The sequence below is a fragment of the Zosterops lateralis genome (genome assembly GCF_965231275.1).
Source record: "Zosterops lateralis genome assembly, chromosome: 3".
Lineage (NCBI taxonomy): Eukaryota > Metazoa > Chordata > Aves > Passeriformes > Zosteropidae > Zosterops > Zosterops lateralis.
Genome location: NC_139764.1, coordinates 77,376,522 through 77,403,732, shown reverse-complemented (window position 1 = coordinate 77,403,732; position 27,211 = coordinate 77,376,522). Strand labels below are relative to the sequence as shown.

The 27,211-nt window shown below is 43.4% G+C and overlaps 1 protein-coding gene across 2 annotated transcripts; it reads right to left on the bottom strand.

The window, feature by feature from the left end:
• Positions 1–27,211, bottom strand: LOC310907823 (gamma-aminobutyric acid receptor subunit rho-1; the record flags this gene model as incomplete). 2 transcript variants are annotated; one of them, XM_083858308.1, is made up of 10 exons in its annotated part: positions 1–655; positions 1,474–1,670; positions 3,379–3,531; positions 3,987–4,127; positions 5,334–5,416; positions 8,780–9,003; positions 10,818–10,885; positions 12,215–12,321; positions 13,924–13,977; positions 27,090–27,211. In XM_083858308.1, 10 exons carry the CDS (start codon positions 27,209–27,211, stop codon positions 368–370), a joined length of 1,437 nt encoding a protein of 478 aa, XP_083714434.1. In that variant the 3' UTR covers positions 1–367. The 2 variants fall into 2 exon arrangements, with proteins under 2 accessions (XP_083714434.1, XP_083714435.1); XM_083858309.1 differs by lacking the exon at positions 13,924–13,977.

The following is a 27,211-nucleotide window of genomic DNA, read 5'->3' as shown; positions in this document are numbered from 1 at the left end:
TCAGGTACTCACAGAATTAGGATTTCAGGGGTACAAAATGGAGGATGCACCATATATAAGCAAGTGGCAATTATAGCCACTTGTTAAAATAGTTTACAGTGGCCTGTGAGGCACAAGAAGGAACATAGCACATCTTTAAATAAGTATAAAATTTTAGATTGTATATCCTATATTTTTCTGACATGTGAAACTTCCACAATTACTTATGCCACAGATGAGTTGCCTCTAATTAAAAAAAAAATTAAATCCTGGAAAAAATCAGTCTTCCTTCCAATTAAAACAATTCTCTATTTGCATTCTGTTAGCCTGTGAGACTGTACTTTCATTTAATGTCACAATGCTCTGTGACTACAGAAGCCATGAATCTTTATGAAAAAATGGACCAGTATATCAAATTAAATAGAATGTATGCCCCAGGGAATATTATCCTGGAGTACTTGTCGATGGCATGGGTGTCGATCCGCATGCTGACGTATCTCTGGTTTTTCCTCCTGGCCGAGCCCCTCTCGGAGCCCAGCGCCAGCTGCACCATCATCCGGTCCTGTTTGTCCCCGTCCTCGGACATGAAGTGCCCCAGCTCGTTCACGTCCCCGTCGTTGTAGCTGCCGTCCACCATCATGGCCCGGGGCTGAGGTAGGCTGCATGCACAGGCAGGCTGTGGGCACACACAAGGGCAGCAAGGGTTTGAGCTGTGTCCACACAGTCACAGACATCCCTTTGCTTCTTCCATCCCATAGAGGTAGGAAGAGGCCCAAGGGATTCAGGCTGCTGGGATGGAGAGCAAAATGGTGGAGCCGGGCAGTAGCTTTTCCCATCTGCACTTCCATGTCTGCAAGGCACAGGTGCAGTCAGGAAGAGAGCTGGGCTGTCTATGGAAAAGCTTTAGCTTAGGCACAGGTATCAGGGTGTAAATGAAGGTTGGACCTGCACCTTGCAGCTGAGAAAATCAGAGCAAGATAGAGGGAAACCACAAGAAGGAATGTCTGACACCTGCCCCGTTTGGAGAGATCTTAGGCTGAAATTTTTGTTAAAATTTAATGTAACAAGGGCAGAATGGGAAAATTAGGACCATTGTGTAAGTTCAGACTGTGCATAGACAAAAGTGGGGGATATCTGTCATGTCACCTGAGACCCAAAATGCAGAATCCAACTGATTCAATCCACAAGTTTTAACCTACAGTATAAAAAAATATTTAAATGTAAAATCCTAAGACCCATCCCATCTATACAGGCAGTGGAGGACTGTACCTAGAGGGAGTTAGCCTGTGCAGGCTACAAAGATAGAGGAGTGAAATTGGGCATGGCAAATCTTTATAACCTGCAGTGCCTTACTGCTGGTGTCTTTTTGCATGCACTGCATTTTCCCCAGGCAGCTGAGAGCAGTGCTCTGCAGTCACAAAGCTTTGAACATTTCCAGACTTTTGCCACATCTTTTACGAGGGCAATAAAATGACATTGGATAGAAAACCCCACCTTGTCCCGCAGTTTCCTCTCCTTCCGCTCTTGCACCGTTGTCAGGTAATTCACAGCCGCGTATTCCAACACCGAGAGGAAGACAAACACAAAACTGACCCACAGGTAAATGTCCACTGCTTTGATGTAGGAAACACGAGGCATGGAGGCATTCACTCCAGTGATGATCGTGGACATGGTCAGCACAGTGGTTATCCCTGGGAATACCAGCAGAAGAGACCATATGATGCTTTCAAACCAGACTCTTCATCACAAATACAGCAGTTGTTACAATTTCCTGAATCTGAATTTACCTTGCAATATTTTTTTTTCATTTTCAGGCAATGAGTTTCACTGCCCAAGGAGGGTCCAGGCAGCCCTGATTTGTAACTGGACTTTTCTTGTCTTTTTGGTGAGCACAGCTCTAATTTTGGTCTCAGGTGTTGCTAGTCTGCCTCCTCACCACACCATTAGCCTCACCCTATGGCCAGGGAGCAGCACTTTGACCCTGTGATGGCTGCACCCCATTCCAGGCTCAGGACAGTCCCTGGAGGGGTACAAGTACATGGATTTGAACTCAGTTATCCTTATGGGTCCCTTCCAACTCAAGATATTCTATGACTCTACAATTCTGAGTACCTCAGCTTCTAGTTCAACCCCTCCACAGCATGGACACAAGCAAAGCTGCTACTTTTAGCTGTTTCTCCTGTGTTTTCTGTATGCTGGACTTCTCCTGGGAAGTCCTTCTTCATGAGAAGTCGCAGAACGCCCCAGCTGACTCTCACACCTGACCTGTACTTTCACTGGAGCAAAAGGAGGGAATATGTTGCCCCACAAGGCAATTGCTGCCCCACATCACATCCTGGGCGAGCACAATGAGCACATGAGCAAGGACAGGAGCCCCTGTAGTTCGGCATTACTTTGACTCTGAGAGAGCCTCTCCATGACCCTCTCATTTCAGGGGCTAATTATGTCACATTAGTGAGTACTTTGGAAGTTGAAATTGTGTATATAAGCACAAAGGACTGATTTCACAGGACTATCTAGGTGCTAAAAATACTGCTAAGGCAGTGTCTAGGTCTTCTGAAAAGCCATGGCCCATACCCTTATCATCTTTTAATGATGTCTCAAGGCAATGGGTGCTTTTTCCAAATCCAGATGTGAAAAACTGCCCTATTGCCATCTCTATTTTGTCTCTTTATATTCTCGACACTGAGGAATATGATTTTAAGAATAAATAAAAACCTGAGGCATGTTGCCTGGAATAAGAGGAAGCAAGCTTGATCTCATAATCTGCAGAAAACCAAACAGCACTTTGCTGAGGGCAAAGCATCCACTTTGGAAGAAGATTTATGTCCACATCACAGTTCTGCTCCTGTGGTGACTCCTGTGACATATGGCTTCATCTCTCTGAAAGATGCTGCAAAAGGGGAAGCTGAATGCCTCACACTGCAGTGCAAACTCATTTAACAAGTTAAATCGCACAGCACAGTTCAGCTGTGTTACCTCCACCCTTCCTCCTCCAGTAAAACTCAATAACTGAAATTTTTTCAGGGCTGCTGATACTGGTTTTCACCTTCTCACTCACTGAAGTCTCAGAAGGATACTGACACCTTGGCTGTACACGTGCCCTGTCTCTGTTTAGAGCAATAAAAGCAGAGTGGGACCTTTGTTCTCTGATTCATTCCAGATGCATCTTGTGCAAACAGGGAAGGCAACTCTCATGGCACTGCAGGGCACAAGGAGAATTTGCACCATGAGGGGACACATGCCCTGTCCCTGGAGCATGAGTGTGTGGCGCAGATGATTTCCATGCCTCAAGACAACCTGGGGGCAGTGCACAGCACCACGGATTTCACCTTGATGGTCAAGGCCATGGTTGCAGCCTTTGTGTCTTAGGTCTACTGACTGCAAGATTGCTTTTACCTAATGGGACTCTGGCAGGAACTGCTCGTCGGTCGATCCAGAAGGACACCCAGGACAACATGACCATGAGAGTGGCAGGGAAGTAGGTTTGGAGCAGGAAGAAAAAGATGTGCCGGCGTAACGTGAAGTTTATATAGAGGCGATTGTACCACCCTGTGAAACAGAAAGAATGAAAAAGAGAAGTTACACCAACATCAGGCTACTTTCAGATAGAGTGATGCTGCACCAGGGGAAAAGTGAAAAACTTTATTTTATTAAAACACAGTTAACAGCTGCAGATCATTACAATTTAATGAAAAAACTCCTTACTGAACCAATGATCAAAGTCAAACATCTCTCAGGCTGATATCTTCCAGAAAATATAACCTATGCAATCAGAGAGTTTAATTCAAGTTAAGACTCGGTGTGACCTTGAAGGTTATCTTTCCAGACTGCATGACCATTAAGATGGAAGTGTGTGGCAGGGACAACAAACTTGGTATAGAGGAGTGGCAGGTCTGATGGGACACAGAGAGAACCCCTAGATGACAATCCTCCATGGCCAGGGCCAAGAGAGACAGTTTTCACCCCTTCTTCCCCCAGCTCTGGCAGGTGCTCTGGTTGCCCACCTGTGCTGCTGTAAAAGGCAAGCTTTGTGGTGGTGTGAAACTCCTGAATCAGGAACTGGGACAGCGATATCCTCTCATCTGTTTTAAGGGAATCGTTCCCATTCTTCCAGTAGAGCATAAGGTCATCTTCAGTGTAGGCATCTGGGGAAGCAGAGCAAACTCAGGGTAGTGCACTAGAACAGCTGCTACCACCCTCACAGCCCAGGGCATGCCCACACAGCCCTCCTGGCTCCCTCAGAGCTCCCAGCTGAAAAGCTCAAATTTCCAAATGCCATCCACCTAGGTGGTGGGTGCAGCTGTGGCAAGGAGTGGACTAGCTCACTGTCACAGCCCTCAGGCCTGATGCCTGGCACATTTTGTTAACCCTCCTGTTTCTCTAATCATAGTTGCACACAAATAATACGAGTGTCAAGTAACCCACTGCATCAGAAAACTTGAGAAATCCTTTATCATAAACCTCCTAAAATCAGAAGCAAAGAAAAGGAGCCTTAGCAGAAAGAGCCTGTTTGGGGTGACAAGAGAAACAATCTATCAATGGTCTGAGGCACACAGGAGGAAAAACTCTTGGGTAAATTTTCTGCCTGTGATATACACATGAACTTTACTTTGTTTTTTTAATACATGTGGAAGTAACAGTAATGTTAACCCTCTCAGATGGGCTTAGTAGCAGCTCTTTTCACACAGGGAGAAAAAAAATCACATATAAATTTATTAAAACAGAATTAAAATTGTGATTTCTTATTACAAGTTTAAGAAAGAGAAGAAAATAACTCAAAAAAGCCAAAAGTTTAAAATGTTGCTACATGAAATTTGGCTAATTCATATGTGCAGCATACTTGGGACAAAGGGCATAAGCTGGGTTTATCTCCAATAGGACTAAGAAGCATAAGAGGAAGGCAATTAACATCACTACCCCGTCGTGGTTTCTACATCACGGATAAGCAGATGGTGCCTGGGAAGGGCATACAGACATTTATCCATGTGTTTGAGGGCACCTGGGCAAACAGGTGCTGCTGGAGACTGCTGACCTGCAGGCAAGTGGCCCAGGGCCCCGGGGGGTGGGTGCAGTGGGGCAGCCTGGCTGGCATTCAGGGCCACTGGCAAGACAGTGCTCACAGCTGGTTTTTAAAAACACTTGTTGCACACACCATCTAATTCTAGTGAAAAAATACAGGCAGGGAGCTCTTCTTAGTGTTGAAGTCCAATGACTTTGGTTAGAGCTCCTATGACTGTAACAGCAGTTCAATTATTGGTATAATTAATTATTGATATCATTAATTATTGGTATAACACAGTTTAGGTGCCCTTGGGGTGCCCTTGGCTTCCCTATACCTCCACTTTACTTACAGCTTTCAATCTCCAGGGAACATGTCTGTGTGTCCAGGGGAAAGCGACTGAAATCCATGTTGCACATTGCTGTTACTGTAACTCTAGGAATAATAAAAATCACTCCATTAAAAACTTGTCTCCTTATGTGACTGAAAAACAGTAAAGGTGTGAGTTTGGTTTCTCATTAAACAACTACAGCCAGTACCACTCAACTGAAATAAATTCCTTCCATTCAGCTAAAGGCATTCCACTTTACTTAAAGCGTTTGCTTCAGCAAACTACGGTTAAAAAAGGTGACTAGAAAGTTGGGCCATTACAAATTGTAACTAGATGACAAAAGTATTGGAGAAGAAAATGAGAAAGGGCAAAAAGGACACCTCCCCCCTGACAATCAGCAAACATATCTCTGCAGACATCTGTCCTTTAAACAGATGCTTTGTACGATAAAATAATTTGCATTTCTCAAAGCCATTGTAGTGCCATGAGGGATGCAGGTAATTTCCTTGCCATATTGAATTTCCAGCTGCTCAGTGGGAACCCGGTGATCACACATGAGAATCAGCCACCAGAGGGCACAAGGCTGGAGCTGGAATGCAACATTGACCACCGAAATGCTCTGGCCCATCAGTCAAAATCTCTGGCCTTGCTATAGTCTGATTATCACATTTTAATAGCATAATTTAGTGTTCGAACCAGAAGCAACCATAAATCTTAACTTTAATGGTTTGGAATCTAGAGAAGTCAATGAAAAGTGTAAATCATATCAGGGAAAGAATTAATATGTTATAGAAGGGTTAGTGGTAGAGAGACATCTATCACATAGTGATAAAAACACAATGCAATCCCTTATGTTAGTCATCCTTCTGCACTAGTGGGTTCTGTCTGATGTTGCTTTCCTGTCTGGATTTAGCCTTTGAGTGAAAGTGCTTCCTCAAATGGAAGTTTAAGTGCCAGTGAGGTCTATGGTGGTTTCCAAGATGAGAAAACAATGTCTGGCAAAGAACCCTAAAAAGGCAGACACCAAGGAAAAATACAATCTGCAGGCAATGGCTTTCAACAAGGCAGACAGGCAGTAAAGACCTGCTTGTTCTTACAGGGAGCCTTCGTCCTTCCCCAGCATTCACAAAGCATTGCAACCTCTGCTGCTGAATAAATTGAAGCTCAGCCAATTTGCTATTGAAGACATTTCGCCACCACTTTGTACTGAGCAATTGTTTAAGCACAAGGCTGTGCAGGATCTGAGGAGTCTGATGTCCTCCTGTTCCCATCTTCTTTAGATAACCATAAAAGCCTGCAATGCAGATGATTGGCAGCTAAATGAGTGTGTAGGCATGCATGCTTTAGCTGAACAATATATCATATTCTTGTCCTTTTTTATCGTACTCAGGACCTGACTAAACTTTGCAAAGGCTTAAGGAATACCTGAACCTTGCCTAATCTGCTGAGTGAAGAAAAAGCTTTGATAATGAGAAGGTAGACAATGTTCAGGCTACAAATTCAAATGAACTATAGGATAAAAATATTAAAGAACAAAAGAATTCTTGTCAAACTGATGCCCCCTAGAGAATCAAGAATTTCTTTGCTTGACTTTTTTATAGAATCATGAAACATCTTGGCCAACAGAGAAATTACCCCTTCACCTTGTGGCAGGCTCAGCTTTACCTCTGCCACTACCAACATTCCTTAAAGATCTCAACAGCCTTCTCAAGCACTGTATTCTGCAACTTCCCACTAGTTAAATCTATGAGTCTTGCTGATACTGACCTCCTATCGGTCAGGTTTTCCTTCTTTTTGTCCTTCAGAATATATTATCTATCATCTGATGCTTTCTTTACTTATAAGGTGTATTTCATTGCCATGGAGGTGATGCTGACATTCTTGCATCAGAATATTGCACAGATATTTCCTTTCTAATAAGTTTTTGTGGGTCCTTTGGCAATAGTTCTTTCCTAACTGGATGGAGTTGCAGCCAAGTAAAACAAAAGCACAGATTTTATTTTCTTTCAGAGACTGACAAAGTGATTGTTTGGGAGAGAGTTAATTTTTTTTTTTTCACAGTAGCTAGTGTGGGAATACATCTTGAATTTGTCCAGAAAACAGCATTAATAATACAGGGATATTTTCATCAATGCTAAGTAGGACTTCCACAGCATCAAGGCTTTTTCTGCTTCTTACCCCACTCCAAAAGGGAGGAGGCTGAGGGTGCACAGGGAGTTTGGAGAGGACAGCTGATCCCAGCTGACCAAAAGGACATTCCACAGCATATGGCATCATGCTTAGCATATGAAGTGGGGGAAGAAGAAAGAAGGGGTGGAAGTTTGGAATAAAGGCATTCACGTTCCCAAGTGACTGTTATGTGTGATGGAGCCCTGCTTTTCTTGGGTGGCTGAACACCTGCCTCCCCTTGGGAAGTGGTGAATTAATTTCTTGATTTGCTTTGCCTGTGTATGGGGCTTTTGCTTTACCTAATTATCTGCCTTTATCTCAACCCATGAGGTTTTTTTGCCTTTTACTGTTCCAATTCTCTTCTCCTTCCTACCAGGAGGGAGTGAGCCAGCAGCTATAGGGGGCTTAATTGCCAGCTGGGGTTAAATCATGACACAGATGCTCCTCATTTAGCATCTCCAAGCATGAAAGTGTTATTTATCAGAAATTTAAAAATCTCAGTTTAATAACATTCAGACTTATATAACTGAACTATTTGGAAAATAAGGGAGAAAGCCAGGGCTGGGAAGACCCCTCAAACCAGAGGACAAAGCAATGTTTATCAAAAATGTCTCCTGCAAGAAACTTTCATGGATTTCACATGAAAAGTGAGTAAAAAGCAGGAAGAGCCAAACTGTTTGGGTTACTCTAACCACACATGGGAGTCACCAGGAGCCATACACCCTTGCCCTGAAGCTTGTCATTTCACATGCTGAAGGATGTTCCCTCTGGTTTTTTGCTTATCATAAAGTAGCACTTGGTATAATTTATACTTCTTTATTATTGCTTTCAAGAATAGAAACTGCACATTTTTCTGAGCCTAGACACTTCGCCATGTAGTGAAGTGGATAACTATAGCTGCCCTGGACTTCTCTTTATTACCAGACACTGCCCTTTTATTTATAATGTGCCCTGCCCTCTTCAGCAGAGCCCTGTGGGAACTACAGCCTGCTAGCCCCCTGCAGAGCTGTTCCCAGGGACTGCCACGTCTGACTGCAGCTTCCCAACAGGAACAGGGGCTAGCCATGCTCACAAGGTGAAGGGACAGTGGTGGAAACAATAATGCTGGCACAGAAACTGGCTTTCTGCATTAGGCACTTAAATGTACTCATACAGGCCCTTAGATGTCTGTGGATAGCCAGCACATTCATTCTTTTTTATGCTTTTTTGTATGAAGTCATGCAAGAACACAATAGAGGAATCAATTAAACCACTTTCTCTTTCCACTAATAGCTTGCATTGACCGAATGCAGTTTTACCTGAGGCTATAAAGTACTTTCCCATCTGGCTGGACCCGCAGCATGACATTGTCTGTGGTGGTGTCATGGATGAAGGAACGCTTGGAGTGGACGAAAAACATGTCAGGGACCCAAATCTTCTTCACCAGTCTGCCATCAAAGGTCATGCTTTGGTTGTTGGTGCTGGGGAAGGACAGCCTCTCATCTTTCCAGTAGTGCCTCAGATAAAGCGTCATGGTGAAGTCCTGCAGCAAACAGGCTCCTGTCAGAACTTATACCTTATCAACATGTAGTGATTGCTCCTCTCTGGGACAAACCATGAACTGTAAAGAACCTCTCCTGAGGACACATCCACTCCCCAGGCTGCAAGGGGCATCACCAGAGAAGCAGCTTGTTTATTCATCAGGTCACATAGATCTACTGGGTTCAGACAAAACTTCTCAAGCTTAAACATAGTACAGAATGAATAATTGTCACTGATGCATCTTCATTAAAAAAAGCAAGTAATGATCTTGCTAAGCACCATGGCATTTTTCTACAAAGCTGCATGAGTTAAAAAGTATTGATTCTGAAAATACGAAATCTTCTCCATTATTATTTTACCAACAGCCAAAACCTACCCTTTTTTTTTTTTTTTTAACCCAAAGCCATCTCAGTGGTTTTCTCATGTTGATGAGTGTTGCAACATGACATTAGAAGAGGAACAGGGGCAATATTCAAACACCATAGGAACTAATTCAAAATCATAATGTTTGATTAAAAAAAAAAGAAGAAGAACAGATTTGTTGTTTGGGTTTTGTTTGGTTTGGGGTTTGTTTTGGGGATTTGTTGGTTTGTTTTTTTTTTTTTCTTTAACTTCTAAGTCCTTGGTGTTAGTTCTTCCACTTTGCTTTCAAGTCCCAAAGCTTTTTAGGGCCCCTCTGGCCACCTTTACAAGCTTTCTCCTCAACCAGAGCAGGTGAAAGCTCAGGATACCCATGGGTAGCTGTCAGGATGTCAAGAGCATTGGAGTCAGGGAGTCAGCTGGAGGGGTCCCCAGCTCTGCGGAAAATGCTCACCCCTGAGGTCAGATGACTGCAGATATCCCAGCCCACACAAGAGCTGAAATAGCTGCAGTGAGAGGAGCCTGACATGCCACCAGTGTGTCTGCCAACCACCAGCTGTGCTGCCACACAGCCCTGTTCCTGGCTCAGGCACGGGAGGAGGTCCAGTGCAGGCTCTTTATCCCTCTGTTTGTTAATTAGGAGCACAGAGAATCTGGGGCTTCCTGTGAAACCTTCAGAGCTGTTTGATGATTTTGTTGAAAAGTCAAAACATTTTGAAAAATATTCTGTATTGGGGAGGGATTTTTTTTTCTCTTCCAAAGCAAAACCTGAGTTACTGAGAGACTCTATGGGTTATAGAATGTTTGGATTGGAAAAGTGCCCTTGAAGACCATTGTGTTCCAACCTTCCTGACATTGGCAGGCTATCTTCCACTAAACTAAGTTGCTCAAAGCTCTCTCCAGCCTGACCTTGAATGGGATGGGGCCTCCACAACTTCTCTGGGCAGTCTGTTCCAGTGCCTCACCAGGCTGCGAGTAAAAAATTTGCTCCTTACATCTGATCCAAACCTATCTTTTTTTAGTTTAAAGCCATCCCCCTTTTTCCTTGGGAGCTCTCTGGCCCCTGACTGTCTCAGAACTTGCCCAAAGTGACACTATGTCTGCAGCATGTAAGTGCCTTTAAACAAACACATTCATTGGTCTCCTCAGAACTTTTAAGTGTGTTATCACTACTTAAGAAAATATAGAAACCCAAATCCTTTGAGCCACTCTTGGCAATGTTTTATCATTTTGTCCTAGAGAAAAGAAAATGTCAGATTTCTTCCTTCTGCTTCAAGGGCCATGAAATGGTAGCATGAGGTCAATGGAAGTAATTGTTGGCAGATTCAGATCAAACCTGAATCTGCCTTTAGAGGCTGTGGAGTGTTTGTCCTTGGCAGTATTCAAACCCCATGGACACAAACCCAGATAGCCTGCAGAGTTTTGGTCTCCAGAGGTCCCATCTGTGACTCTTACCATGTCCACCTCAGAAATGCTGTCCAGACTTTCAACTTGGACATCCACCCCAACAGGAATTGCAGGGCCTAGGGAAAAAAAAAAATTAGGAGTTGACAAAGTACAAACCTATTGAGACAAAGCAATCCACTGACTTTACTATCTTACAGATAGAAACAGATACTCAGTCTGAAATAGAAACAACAGCAAACCTATAGAAAGTATAAATTATTGGAATTGACAACAAAAATCTCCTAATAATAATTAAAGTCAGTAATAAGACTGACCCACTAATAACTTTCTCTTTTTATTGTGTCATCCTACAAAATTCAAAAGCAAATTTAACTGTTTTTAGCTCTAGCGCTTGGGTACAGGACTGGTGAGGGAGATTACAGGAAGAGGATCCATTCACAGAGAGACCAATGGTGGCACAATGAAGGGAATGTGGGAGATTTTCCCCCACTTTTGCTCCCCTTGCAGGCTAATAACATCCATGAGAGCTACTATGTGTGTTTGACTTTCACAAGACTCAGTGCTCAGCTGTGGAAAAGAAAGGGTGGAAGGAAGGGATACATTGCAGGACACAGGCATGTGTCACTGAGCCTGAGGCTCCTGAGGGGAAGGATCCAACTGTGACCCCATGTAATAGGGATTTTGAACTTTTTCCCTCATCCATGCTTTTACTAGTCCCTCATATACCTCTGGCAATTACAGTCCAGGAGAGCCGTCAAGTAAAATAATGCTCACATTTGTGAACTGCTGTGAAACTGAAATGTTTTTAAATTAATTGAACATGCTGGTATTTGGTATATTGAGCATTTAGTGATAAAATCTTCTTTCATCAGAGTATATAATGGTATCCTGGATTTGAATGACCATCTGTCAGCCAGAAAGGGTAGATAAATTACAACATTCTCTAATCCAATGCGCTGAAAGAAAGTTTGTTCTCTTCATCCATTTCCCTGAAAGCTTCAGTTGCTCTAGTACATAGCCACAAAACTGTGAGCAAGCATTAACACAGGCAGTCAAAATATTTTCTTTTGGGTTATAAAAGAAGTAAGTGCAGTAAGTATTTGATTATGCACATGTATGGCCTTACTAAGAGAAAAACTTAGAGCTTCCCCCATCATCCAGGAATAAGCAAAAGGTGTATTTTTATCAGAGGAAAGTATCATTGAGCACCAGGAATAATATATTGCCTGTTAATCACATTTCCACGCCTTTGACTATGTTTTTTGCTCATCCAGAAGATTATTTCACTGCACCGCTATTCCCCCAAGAGTGCCATGAATTCACAACTCAAAAGAAATTAGAGAAAGGAAAGCCAATCTGCTTCTTACTGCTATAGATGTTAGAGTACAAAGAAGTGACAGTGTAAAACAGGAACAGTGACAAATATCTCCATAACAGTTTCATACCTCCAAAACCTGGTCTCATGCTGAAGTCATGGTCATCTATTCGCAGCAGCTGCTCTGACTTCGTCAGGGGAGATTTGGTGATGTCAGGGCTTCGTTTTAAGATTGGGCTACCAGGAGGAGAGAAGCACAGCTATGAGCTCTGAGCAGTGCCATTTACTCCCCAGAACATCCACCCCTTAGACCATGAGCCTGTGATTGTGGCAGTGGTTGGCAGCATGTCATTAAAAACCGATTCCTGCACTGAGCATACAGTTTAGGCACCTGTGATAATTTTAGCACTGAGAAAATATTTGTTTGGTGGCTTTTTGTCCCTGTAAAATTCTCTCTGCATACAGCACTTTGGGAACAGTCACTCAAACCTGTGGGCTAGAGGAATAGTATGTGGGGTTAAGTGGAGAGGGGGAGGTATTCCTGACATTGAGGTATGTTGGAGTGTGAGGCCAGGAATTAGGGAAACAATATATCAAATAAGCTATTGGCTGTTGCCCAGGAACAAAATGGAGGTAGTCTGGGAACCAGGCCAGGAGGCAGGCCATTCCCTAACTTGGGATAAAATTATTAGCTTCTGCCCTAGATTTCCATCAAGGATAAAAAACAGCATTACAGACCTGTGAGGTCTCTGAGCTTTAAAGAGCCTGGGAGGGTAATTCCAGAAGCTGCTGGAGTTGCACCCAGTGCTGGACAGAGGAGGCTCTGATCTCCTTCCATATCCAAAATGCAAACTGCTGTTCAGTGCCCCAGTGCTTTGACTGGGATGGTGATGGCAGCAGCTCCTTGGTTACTCCCTTGTGTAGGGGAAGCCTTTGCTGCCCTTCGAGCCAGCTGCACACCAGCCACTTGGGTGCCAGGAGGGCTCAAAAGAAGGAAGAAAGGTTTTCCTGGTTCTTGATTTTAGAAAAGATGGCACTCGTCTGAATATACACAAGACAAGTAAGAAGTAGATTAAAGGAAAACAGGCTGACAAAGAAACTTAATGAGGAAAAAGTTCCTGCGATAAAGTTTTTCATAAATTAAACTGCTTAGCCATGCTGTACTTCTCAAAGACTTGTTGAAAGCTGTACAAGCAACCAATACAACAATCTTCTAACAGTGGCCAGTGGTGTTTTCAGTGACTCCTCTCTCAAATCCTTTATCTGGACTACAAAGTATCTTAGAAAGGTGGCTAGTCTGAGTTCAGTAATTTCTAGGAGGGTTGTCTACTTCCATTAGTGAGTTCTAGTCATGAATTATCCTTCAGGCATTTTAAAAGGTGGCTCCTGCTTCTGCTTTAGGTTTAAGCCAGCCTCTGAAAGACCTGGGAGTGTACATTAGGAAAGGTTTATGCCTGTCCAAGGCAGAGGAGCAATATATCAGGCCAGTGGCAAAGCAAACATCTGTGAGCAGGTTTGACTGTGCTCAGAAAGGTGCTGTCTCCCTGCCAGTGGCAGTGGGAAGGACAAGTGGCATGGCAGAGCCCATGGAAGGGCTCAGGTCTGCAGGAGGGACTCTTGGAGGGAAGGCATCCGCTGTCACAGCGCGGCAACACAAACTGTCCATCAGCACCGCACGAAGGGCATGGGGCAAATGGCCACGGCCTCACCCCCGTGAGGGTGTCGGACAGCGGGACCTCCTCTGGGGCCTGCTGGATCCTGCTGATGGCACAGCTGGTGCCTAAAGACATGGCTCGTGTGAGCGGTGCCCCCTCCCCGCCCCGCCGAGGTTCTCCTTACCTGCCCTGTTTGCGCGCCTCGCCGTGCGCCTCCCGCCTCTGCCGCTGCGGCCGGCTGCGGGGAACGGGAAAGGACAATCAGACAGGTGGGCACAGCAGCCGGGAGAGGGTGTCAGGAGCGGGGCCCCGGGTCCCTGCAGCATTGCCTGCTGTCACATGTGAGAAATGGTGCTTACCTTTTTTTTTTCACCCTGTCACCACAGCGGGTGTCAGGCTGGGCACGGCAGAGGGAGGGGAGGGATGCTCGGGCTCACAGTGGGGACAGGTAAAAGGAGGGGAGCCACGATTGCTGTAAGGTGGGATGCCTCTGCTTTTGACTGTCTGGCAAAGTAGCCGAGCAGGCAGCTTGGGTCCCACCTGTCCAGCTTTGGAGGGCAACACCAGGGGCTGTGGAGACAGGAGCTGCCATGGGGCTCTGCCAGGGTGATGGGGGCACAGCTGGTACATCTAAAGACCAGAGTCAGCCGGGTATGTTCATGAGAAAAAAATACTTTCAAATTATTTTGGGGAAAAAAAGGAAAAAAAAAACCTGTGAAAATTGTATCTGGCTTTGTACCATCTGCCAGCTGGCTGTCAAGAAAGATCTTCTCAGGTCTTCAGCCAATATTTTATTTAATCATTAAAGGCAAGAGTTTTGCTTTTGGCAATGTAAGTGCTAGCTTGAGCAAAGTTAACATTTTAAACATTTAAGAGTTCTAAGTAATATCTTTAACTAAAAATATAAAAAAATAGCTTCTTTCTGTAATAAACGCTAACTGAAATCAACTCTACTAATTAGGCTTTTTGCCCATTAGCATGCATTTCAAATCCCTCTGTAGAAATTTACAATGGCAAAACTCTTTTTGTCAGCACCTGAGCACTATCATCCTTTGGTGTGTGGTGGAGGCACCCCAGGCCTTGTGGGACAGTTCCTTTATGGGCTGGGAACATTCCAGAGACCAATAGTATTAGAGGAAAATTCATCTTGCTGCTGCCGCAGAGAAAGAAGCAGACAGCCAGGACAGGAATGGGCACATTGGGCTGTAGCATTGTCTCACCCTGAAGTGAAACACTGGATGAGTAGGATTTTTTTTCCAGAATCTGCTCTTTGCTTCCCAGAGGAATTCTAGGAATAAGTGCTCAGGCAGACCAGTGTTTGGGGGAGCCTTTGGGCCATGCAGCACCATTGCCATTACAAGAAGCAGCTTCTGTGGCACTGGTTGGACCTGGGCATCACACAGCAAAATATTTTCAAATGCAAGATGCACTTTCTGGAGTCCTCTTCCTTGTTCTACACCCTTGCTGATACGTCTCACTGCTGCCTGCTTCTCATCTGCTGGCTGTCAGGAAGTAATTTCCCGTGTTTTGGGGATAAGCAGATTCTGGCAACAAGCTGACCGATTTACATGACTTTAAAGTGCCCTAGTAAACTCTTGGCTGTTCAGGAATAATGCTGGTATTCAAACAGGGATGAGGCAGTCCATGTTCTTGCAATTCCTAATTTTCATTTCCTTCATAGGTCTTATCTAATACTGCACAATGGCTCTGTCCCTATTCTCCTTGTCAAGGGAGACTTCAAGGTATGGCCATCAAGGATTTGTGGCCAAATCATCCCCATCCTCTGCACTCAGCAGCCCCTGGTGCTTCCTTTTATTTCCTCCAGGTGTTTCTCCATCCCCTCTAAAATGAACTTTATTTCCTTGTAACAAACAAGCATAAAGTGTCCCCCATCCTCCATCCACTGCAGGGTACTGTGTTCATTTAAGCTTTTGTTCAGGTATTTAGCTCTTTTTTGCTGGCCCTGTTCCCCTTGTCACAGCTCTGTGGCAGCAAAACAGTTGTATCCGTCACTCAATTACTTCAATTTGAAGCCCTATTTCTTTCTACTCAATAAATATCTTTTCTGCTCTGGTTCCTGGGAAGTCCTCTGCTGGCTCAGGGATCAATGGTAGCTCCATCATGGGAGCCCACTACCCTGCCTGTCTGGGCTGTGAGTCAATGGAAAGCTGCTGTGGCTTCCGCTCTTTCTGGGTGTTTGCGGTCAACAGCCTCAGCCAAGAGATTCAGTCCAGACACTGTGCACAGATTGCTCAGCACAACTGGCTGTGAGTGTCCCTCCTGCCTTCACTGGGGTGACAGGCTGTCTTAAAAACTCAACAATCATTCCTGATGTAAAATATACTGAATAATGAACAACCCTTTCTTTCCACCCCACAATGTCAATATTTATCTCCTAGCAGTTACAATGCCAAAAGGCATTTCATGTCTCATGAAGCTCACAGAGATGCTTTGTTGAAAAGCAACAACTGGAGCAGAGTGGCATTTATTCACAGTGCTCCCTGTGCATTACTAGGGTAGGTCTTGGGTGCCTGATGGCAGCTGGGGTGATGCAAGATCTTCAAAGTTATTGTTATTGCCCCAGACCTACCCATGCTTCAGGGGATCTTGAGATGCTTCTGCCTTAAAGTCTGAGGCTTGCTGGATCTGGGAGGCAACGATGTGGCTGAAGCATAGGATAACTGGGGAAGAAAATCAGCCAACCCAGATTTTGATCACTACTGCTACAGACACAAGGCAAAAAGCAGTTACTCTTTTTGTATTCTAAAGAATGATATTCCCTATTGCTCTAATAGTCACTCCAACACAGCAAAAAGGGTTGCAGGGTTAGGGTTAACAGTGTCTGATTTTCTGAAGAAACCATACAACCCTGACATCTGAAGGTCCCAGCAGGCATTTCCAAATACCCAGTTTCACAGGACATGTGCCAGAGGAATGTGAGGTCCACGCTTACAATGTGCACCAGAATCCCCATGTTATTCTTCATCTTGGAAATAAAAGCTTTTGGAAGCAACCAAAACAAATGTGCAAGAAATAATTACCCATCATAGCATTTTAGTTTGCAATTACTTCTGAAACATACATTTCCCATCTATAATCTCACAGATCTTTATAGTATCAATACACCTTTGCCAATCCCATGTCCATCCTGCCATGACTTTGTTCCCTGCAAGGGACTTGTGCTGCCTCCGCTGCCCACTCCTGCCTTGCCCATGTGTAGTTTGATGGGAAGACCAAGCAGAGCATGGGTGCTGGCATTCTCCTGCCCATCAGGGCATGAGGTCTGTGCAGCACAGCAGGTGCAGAATGGGAGGCACAGCACAAGCTGTCCACCCCTGCTCACAGGGATCAGGGCCCAGCACTGAGTTCCATGGCACGGCTGGTGGCCATGAGGGACTCTCATCACCTTCTTCACTTCCCAATTGGAAGTCCTGCTGAAAACTGGCTCAACAAGCTCAGAATCCCCCGCTGCCTTGCATCAGTGGTAAGGAAGTCTGTGGATCAGCCACACTGCAGTGCAGCATGTGCTGCAGAGCTCATATCTGACAAAATTAAGCAGGAGAGGGCAGTGGAGGCAGCTCAAGTCCCTGCAGGGAACAGTCTTGGCAGGATGGACATGAAATCAGAAAAGATGTATTGATACTATAGAGATCTGTGAGATATGTAAAAATCTTACTAAATACCTATTAAATGCCTATATATTCGACTAGGCTTTGATTCTACTTATTTTATGACCAGTTAGTGACTGGGGTTCATAGCGTCCTGTTAAAGGCCAAAACCAGGTTAGGGGATGGGGGAGAAGCAAGAAGGAACTGAGGATTGTATGCACAAACATACAGGAGGTTCCTGCAGGGAAAAAGTAGGACAGAGACAAAGGGAGCTGGGATCTGCAACAGCACCTGTGCTTTGGGTGAGACTGAGGTGAAAAGAGGCTCGATGGGCAGAGGTGGGGAGGGAAGGAAAACATTGGGTAATGCCAGAAGATATCAGAAGGAGCAGAGAAGAGAGGAGACATCAGATTCAAACAGGCCTCATCATTTTGTGCAATGATTCCTGGGGCACAGAGAGCCTTCACTGTCCTTCATGAGTAGCGGTGTCCCCTCACCACAGAGTGATGCTGGACAGAAATAATGTTCAGCTCCTGGAGACATGTGAGCCTTGCTGGGCTAAAGAACTTTTCAGCTTGTGTCCCAAAGGAAGAAAATAGTGTTTGGAGTGGGGAGTTCACAGAAAGTTCCTCCCTAGCATGCTTATGACTTGCAAATGATTTGGGAAGGCCTTCTCAGCAAGCAGGAGACATGGTGCAGCAGGTCCAGGTGAACACTGAGAAGTCATCCAGAGCCCAGAGAAGAGCTTTGCACGGGGAGGAAAAGTGAGCTAGCTAAATGGCAAGAAAACCTGCCCAGCTCCTGAGGGAGGAAAGAACAAGCCTGAAATGAGAGGAAGCTGCTTTTACCTGGTGACATGCGCTTCGCCAGACACGATCCACTGCATAACACATTAATTCCCCAGGGATGATGTAGGATAAAACCCCACTAATTTGTACTCAAATTGAGAGACTTGCAAAGCCATGAGCTGTAAATAAGACTCTAAGAACTGAAGAAATTTTTTCATAAAATGTGTTTTGGGTTTTTTGGTGGTATTTTTTTGCATTCATCAAGCCCTTATGTATTTGTAATTATTTTGGACCATGTGTCCTTATGATTAGTAGGTTTAAAGATTGTGAAGAAAGGTCATGCATTTCTATTATAATATATATTGTTAAATATTTGAAAAGAAAGGGGGAAATGACACTTTTTTGATGTTTACATCACAAAGTCTGAGAAACTGGGATTCGGAGCTCTTCTACCATCTTTTTTTTTTGAGTGATACAGAAAATTCAATGAGAACCCCATTTTAATCCACTACTACTTGAATACAGGTCAGTCTCAGAATCCAAAATATGCAGGAGACATATATACATCCTTTAAAAGTTGCACTTCTTTTGCTCTTTGCCTGGACATAAACACTGACTAAAGGAAAAAAGGGAACATACGTACACATATTGATTACTCACAGAAAAGTCATGCTACCTGAGCTTTTGACACTGTACCTGATATTGCAAAAATGGAAGTGCCCCTATGTTGCAGGAATTGCATCCAGTACATGGGTGTTTGTTGAGTTTTGTGTTACATATGTTGAAAGGAAGAGTTGGAGGAAGCAGAAGGTCCATCCTGCCAGCTAGGAGGAGGCAGGCATGGTGCCAGGACTCAGCCAAGTAAAAAGAAGAAACAGATGAAGAGAAGGGGAGAAATAACTAAGCAATGCAGAACATGCTGAAAGGCTTCATGTCTGACCCAGTCTCAGAAGAAAAATTGACTTGCAAGCAGACATCAGCACAATGTAGATCAGGGAGGGGCATTTTAAAGAGTATTTAGATAGTTGGAGGCATTTAACAGAGGCTGATGGCACTTCCCCAGGAGCACCAGGAGTACCAGTCACTACAGACTCTGAGCTGTAAGCCATCACCTTCAAGGACTCCTCCGAGATGGGTGATGCCCCTGGGAAAGCATGAGGGTGAAAATAATACCTGGTTTTAAGAAGGGTACAAAAGAAGGAAGTTGGGGTTTTGAGATCTGAAAATAAATTGTGACAAACTCAAGTGATCCCCTGGTTTGCCTTTCCCCCCAGGAATAATGAGATTATAAAGATCAGTCAATGTGAATCTTTGCAATAATTGACGTCAAACCAGTCTAATGTCCTGTCTGACAGTGTAACTGGCTGCCTTAGTGTAAGCAGGAAGAAAAGTGGATTTGAGTGAGGTTTTTAATATTTCATTACTAAACAAGGGAAATAGGGTTGAGATGAACTGTGACTTTGAACATGGTTGAAGTACCATGGTTAATGTAATGCCATTAATTTGCTGCTGAGAGACACTAAACAACATTTCACAGATTTCATCCTGGAAATAGCTGGTCAATATTTTCAATAATAAGACAGATGACAGAACTATAAAACCCAGGCATGAGGGTATGCTTGAAAGAGAAACAGACATTTGGGGATCTGGGGTCACAATTCAAAGCAGCCGCAACATGTTGGATGGAGAAAAGGTCTGATGTCAATACGACAAATTGCAGCAAAAAATACTAAGAACTACATGGAATATGGAGAAATAATTGTATAAATTATGAATGGGGAAAAACTAACTTTAAAAAATAGAATTGTAATAGAATAGAACAGAAAAAGCAGAATTGTAACAATTCTGGTGTTGGGACAGAAATATTAAGAAATATTCATATTGGCACAGGACCAGAGATAGATTTAAAGTAAATGGACTGAACAGTAACAAGTCAACAGGCTTTTACCCAGAAGAAAGCTAAGTAAGAAACTGTTGAATCAATTGTCATTGGTGACACAAGATTGGAAGGCAACAGCTTTCCACTTCTTTGGAACTCTAGAAATCTTACTGTTCCATTAAACTAATTAGCTACAAAGATAGTAAAAACCACCAAAAGTTGACACCAGATAAATACAGTATGTATTGAAGAAGAGCAAGAGGCAGTTTGACCTTTCTTGAAGGATATTATGCCCTTTAGAATTATGGAAACATTAAATTTGGAAGAGACCTTTAAAATCATCAAGTCCAACCATCAACCTGTCACCACCACCATATTGACCATTAAATCATATCCTCAAATCTATAGCTACATGTTTTTTGAACATTTCCAGGCATGGTGACTGTACCGCTTCCCTGGGAAGCCCATTTCAATGCTTCACAACCCTTCCCATGAAAATGCTTTTCCTAACATTTAAACTAAACCTCTCCTGGTGCAACTTGAGGCCATTTCCTCTTGTCCTGTCACTTGTTACCTAAGATAAGAGACTGGTGCCCACCTCACTACAACTTCCTTTCAGGCAGTTGTTGTAAAATAATGGCCTTCTCTAAAACATTAGTGACCTTGTACACAAGAGTGATCAAGATGACACATTGTGCCTCAAATTACAAGTGTGTTGACAGGTTCTTCTCCTAAAGAAATCAGTCAGAAAAAAGCTCCCCACATGTGCATGGTTACAAAACAAGAAACAGGAATTATGGAGAGTTTTTACCATGAAGAAAGTTTCTCGGTGTAGTCACATTACACCTATGATAGGATCGCTGTTGTTGAATAGCTTTATAAATTATTTTGGATAAAAGAGTAATTAGTGGAAACAATATTTACTGAGGATATTTAACTGTTCAAGGTAGTTAAAATCAGATCTATGAATGGAGAATTGCAGCAGAATCTCATTACTTGAGAAAAATTCAGTGCTAACAAATTCAGAAAAATGTACATTGATTTCTACTTAGTATTTTTAATTTTTTCCATTTTGCTTTCAGAAACGATGTTAAAATAGTGATGGCCTCCAAACAAACTGTTACTGCTAAGGAGGTGTCATTGTGGTGTTGGTTGATAAACCTCAGCTTAATGATGCACAGTGCTCTGGGAACAGAGCAGCAAACCAGGCAGAAGGCATTTCAATGCTGTCAGCAACAACAAGGCATGTCCACATCTCACATATCTAATGTGCATAGCTAGAAGAAATAGCTGAGTAACAGAAGAGATCTTGGAGGTGGAGAAACCTTCCAGGCAGCCTGAGCAGGGCTCTCAGAGTAGGAAAGGAGAAAAAGCATATGAGTTCAGGAGTAGCTTGGTGCAATTGGGCAGGAATCTGTCACTCAAGATTTTTCACAGTGCATAGCAAAGAGAAGAAATTTGAAAGAAAGTACATAAAAATGGCATGTCATCAACTGTGAAATCCACTCTGAAATCTGTGAGTGCTTTCATACAAGTGAGTTTGGAAGGTGACTGAGCATTTTTTAGAAGAAAAACCATCACCATTTCAGATGTGAACTCAACCCTGCAATGAGAAAATCAATTTATATGCACTCAGGAGGGAAGAAATTACCCTGCAGCCTCTTTGAATTGGGCTGGGGTTGGGGTTTTTTTTGTCTAGGCTGCACACAGCCTGCTATGTCTCCTCACACCAGCTCATAAAACACTTTGCAGTAATGGTGGGCTGGAAGAAAACATGAAGCTGCTGATCCTGAGCAAGTTACAATATTGCCTGGTGCTTCTATCAGTAGGGGCCAAGTAAAGTTGGAGAGTGTGTATGAACATAGCTACAGAAGTGACAGTAGAGACTGTTCTGCCACAATTGAAACTAATAAAGTTAGGAAGCTGTGTGGTGCAAAGACCCAAAGTAAATTCGAGAAGGGATGAAAGCAGGCTGGTGATAATGATGAAAGTAGAAAATTTAGTTTTCAAAGCATTATCACTTGCTGTGAGAAGCATAGGGGGGACACTTCTGGCTGGTCTGAGTAAAGGTGCCATGCACAATTGAAATTTCTTGGAAGAACAACAGGGGTGAAAAGGCAAATGAGAGAAATAATGAAGCAATAGCAAAAAATAAGCTAATGTATAACAAGATAAAGAAGAGAGCACTGTTGGAGGAAAGAAAAGGGTTTGAAGTAGGCCACAAAGTAATATGAAGTTAAAAGCAACAAGGTAAATCTTGGCAGATCTGTGTGACAAGGGCAAGGGATGTGGTTAGGGATTAAAAAATGAGGCAGGTGAAGCAGAGGGCAGAGAAAGGGACAGAAAAAACCCAGACAGACAAACAAACAAACAAACAATCAAACAACCACCAGCTTATTGAAGAAAAGGAGAAACCTTGAATGAGGGCAAGAAAAGAAGTGAAGGAGATGAAGCTAAAAGGAGGAAAGGGAAAGGCAAGTTACTAACTGAGGAGATGGAGAGATGCCACTTGCACTGGCCTGAAGTCCACACTGGGCCTCTTGCTGTCCTGAGACTCAACACTCTGGAGCAAATGGTGTCCAGATGCAACTCAAACTGATCCTGGAAAGCAATGTCTTGGGAGCTGCAGGCTCACTTGATCTTGCTCGCCACTGATAATGTGGCAATGCTTTCACCAGGCATTTTACGGTCTTACCATGCACTCCAGAAGTCTGATCTAGAGACAGCTTGCATTAGCAAGATTTGTTTATGCAAATGGGTTACTATTTGGAGATAAGAGTGAGGCAAAACTATTACAGCATGGTCAGGGAATGGTAGGGATATGACTAACAACATGAAGAGAGTCTCTTAGGTAAGGTTAAACAAACATGATCTGTAGATCTTTTACAGTGAAATCTTTTCTGTTGAAAGCTGTTTGTCTGAAAGGTGGTTTTAATGTTGTCCAGGGAGATTTTAGTGTTAAAAGAGATTTTTTTCCCCCCCAGCAGTTAGCTCTGGCAGAACAACATGGCTCAGGTCCAGGACATCCTCTCTAGTAGATTCTGCAAGTTTAATTAGCAACACAGGCTTTGGCCCTTTTGTTGGCACAACGATGTTGTGACTTTTAGTAAGCCTTTGCATCATTCCAGTGACCTCCCCCCCCTCTGAAGCCTGGTGGCTTTCCAAGAGCCTGAGCAGTTGGGAAAACAGCAGACAGCTCTCTTGCCAGTGCTCCGGAACTCAGCTCCTTCCTGTAGGAGTTTTGGCACTCTGAATCTAACAGGCATAAAAAGCCTTGCAATCCCTGCAGGTTTTGCACACGTCTGACTGCAAACTGTGAACAGGTCTGCAAGGTGAGAAAGCTTTTATTTTTATATTGCTGCTCTGTGAATTGAAATTCCTTTGAGGTGATTTGTCCTGGAGATTAGCAAAAAATAAGTAGTTGAGTCTTTGACTGGCACACAGACATTTTTACAGTGAATTACAATATTTGAGGGTTCTGTAGTAAGAGCCATGCAAAAAAGCTATCTGCTGTGCTGCTTTCACTGTGACTGTCTGCATACTTCGACCTAGACTGATTTGCCATTTTCTTGTCACACTATGTGACAAAGCCTCAGCAGCTTTATTTAAGGAATTATTTGGGACCTTCTTTGAAATTCCTGTCATGCAAACCCAGTCCTCATAAGACTGTAGTGCATGAATGAACTCTTGTGGGCAAAACCTTGCCTGTCTGCTCACTCTTCTTCACAGCTCTTGTGTCTCATGCTAGAATGGGGTACCTGCATTGACAAGAATTGTCACAGAGAAGATGTCTGACCCATATACTCCATTCACCATATCTCTAGAACGTGGAGGCTGTGGATGTGAGCTCAGCTGGATCTGGGCAGGTGAAAAACAAGCCCTGGAGCTGAAAGCTACAGATCCAGTAGTGAGTTTTAATTTGAAAGCAGAGTTCAGAGCAAGTGAGTCTCCTTGGAAGAAACTAACACACCGTCCAAAGAAACAAGCTGAAAGCCTGTGTGTTCCTCCATCAGCTGCACCATGAGAATCAGGAGCAAAGCTGGACATGTCTGTCAGGAGCAGCAGGATGCTGGCACCCCGCCCAATGTGGCAGGTCTTTACAGCAGGTGCCTCTGCCATGTGCCGACACCGGTGGCTGGCGCTGAGCCCTAGCACTAGGGCAAGAGGATGATCTTGTCCTGTAGGGGTTCTGGGTGTTAGGGAGGTCATGGGTGCAAATCAAGCCATCCTGAGCATCCTGTGATGGAGTGGAGACAGCCATTTCCACTTCAAATGGATTTTCCCATCAATCTCCACTGAGGTCTGTGTCTTTCTTCAGACGGAAAAAGCTACAGCGAAAGGATGGATGTCCTTACCACAGGGCTTATGGAGCAAGAGATAAGAGTATTCAGAGAGGTGTAAAGAGGTCAATTACTCTAACTTCTCCTCCTACTCTAACAACTTCTCCTCTAGCCAGTGTTCAGAGCTGGGTGTTGAAGGGAGGAGGGAAACAGAGTCAAACATGAAATGTTCAGGAGCAATGTTCTCTGCAAGTTTTTCTGATGTAGTATAGCATCCTCCATTGCTCTGCTTTGAATCCAGAATCTAACTCTGTGATGGAAAAAGGCATGGAATTTGATTGAAGTGCTAAGGAATCACGCCTACTTCAAAACTGTTTTAAATAACCAGCATCTTAACATGTAAGAGACTACCCCATGAGAGCAAAGAGGGTTGGTTGTGCCTCTGAGATGAGGTGTTCTGCCATACACAGATGCCTGGCAGTGTTGGGCAGGCATGATCTCCCACTGGGAGATCCTGACTGCAGTCCCAGAAGGTCAGGGGGATTACCTCTGCATACAGGACCTGCAGGAGGGCTGTACAAATACTGCACAGAGTCCTGATGTCAATCCTGAAAAAACAGTGAAGGGACAGAGGAAAAAGAGCAAATGGCTGTGTCAAAGCTTGGGAAACATCCTGCACTGAGAAATGTAAGAAGCTTAATCTCCTGAATATATGTAAGCAGAGATGAATGGAGGCTTGATCCACCTGCAAATACCTTGATGGGGAGGTATCTGGGGGACAAGTTAGCGTAGAACAGGACCAAACGGATGGAAGCCAGAATTAAAAAATACTTGCAATCCTGTTCTGAGTTTGACATTGAAGGTTAGGGGTTTGGTACAGAAGGGTATGTTGTTCATGCTTAGGAGGAAATCCTAAGGTTCTATGGTCATCCTATGGGTGGCCATAATCATCTTTTTTACCTCACAGGGGTGTCTCACAGGCTGTCCCATCACAGGGCGAAGTGGGCACTGTACTGGGTGCCACACTGCTGATGGACAACCCTACGGCCACAGGCCAGCTTTGTTTCTCTCTCCCCATCAGCTCTCCTCAACATCATTGTGCCCTACTGAGGAAGAAGTAGGCCAAAAATTACCTCCCAGGCCAGAGTGGGCATGCTGGGAGGGCAATGGAGCCAATTCTCCAGAGCCACACCACCTCAGGGCTTACTGATGGGCTTACCCTGGAACAATTACGCCTTATATACAAAGTATGGGTGAAGAGGCAGCTCCTGCATTTAATGAATAGGTATTTCTTTTCCATTTTCACACATTTTTAACACTTTTCTGCTTTGATTTGTTATATTGTCACTTCATTGCACTGACACTCTTAAGCATTTAGTGCAATATAGAGTTTTCCCTAAAGATGGTAAACAAGAAAATGGCTGTGTGTGCACATTCCTCTCATCTGGATGCTCCCAGCTCACACAGTGGTACCTTGCTCCTCACCCCTTTAATTTGCTACACCCAACGCATCACCTCTGCTGTCACTGTCATGAAGCCTCAACAAAAAAAAAGGGTATTTTGTGCCTGTCTTGCACCCATATTGCCTCTGATAATGCATCCCTGGGGGCTGGTCATGAAGAGAGCAGTGCATCCATTTTGCCAGTTTTACCTCGGTGGAGGTGGTATCAGTGCTAAAGGCACTTCCTAGGTATAAAATGGTTCATGGATCCCCAAGTACCCACTGGGACATGGCAGTCACTCTGGAAGGTACCCCTCACCTACAACAAGGGGCTGTAGGAAAATAAAAAGGCACAACATTTTCCATCCCTTCCACCTTTTAGTTGTTTTTTTCTGAAGGCTCATAGAAGTGGTTTGAATTCCTCAGGACTGTGACATTCCTGCATTTCCATCCCTATATACTTTACAGTACTGATGATGATACAGAGTCTTTACAAACAGCACTGTAGTAAAGCAGAGACAACCCAGGTTCAGTCTGTCACAAGAAGAAGTACACATCATTTAAACAAAATTAAATGTGTCAGCTATATTCTTACATTAAAGAAAAAAGAAAAAAAAAGTATTTTTCCTCTAGGTGTAACTTGTTTTGTGCCTAAGCATAAAGATCCTCACACAAAGTTACAAATATTTCCCAAATAGAATATAAATAATCAGAACTCAGTTATAGCAAAAACCCTTCCTCAACTCAAATCCTCCTAAAATGGCTGTCTACAAGATAGTGAGAGCAAAATATCACAGTCTTTTTGTAAGAGATAGAGAGAGAAAGAGTAGACAACATTTTAAATAATTTTAGCATATTAATACAGTACACTGCTCCTTCTGTTTCTTTTCGTAACTGACCATTGCCTTGCTGAGACCTTTTTTCCTTTTAAAAGGTATATAAAACAAATTACATCGAAACAATAAACCAAATTCTGAATGTTTTCATCTGAGATCTCAAGTCCATCTAATCTTCAGTGAATGCAACAATTCTCATGGACCTAAATTTCATTTTCACTTTCATGTAAATATTCTATCACATTATAACCACTAGAAATATAAATATTTTAATTTCTGTACCCTATCAAACTTTGAGACACTTCAGAAACCTATTTTTTGAAAGAAGCAGTGATTTTCACTGTAGAAAATGCATTAAAACTTACTCACTGGGAAAAGAAACAACAGAAAATATTTTTGCCTGAGAGATCACAGTCTACAAATGAAAGCTCAAATTATCTTTTAGTCATTTTATCATCACCTAAAACATTACATTTATCCAAACTGTAGCTACTTGAATGTAAAAAAATGAGACTCACCTGCCTTTTTTGTATACCTCATGTATTTCTTTTCCTTGTCGGTGGGTTCTGCATTCAGTGGATAAAATCCATCCCCACAGCAGGAGGAAGATGCTAAAACGCATTTTATGGACAGTCAACAT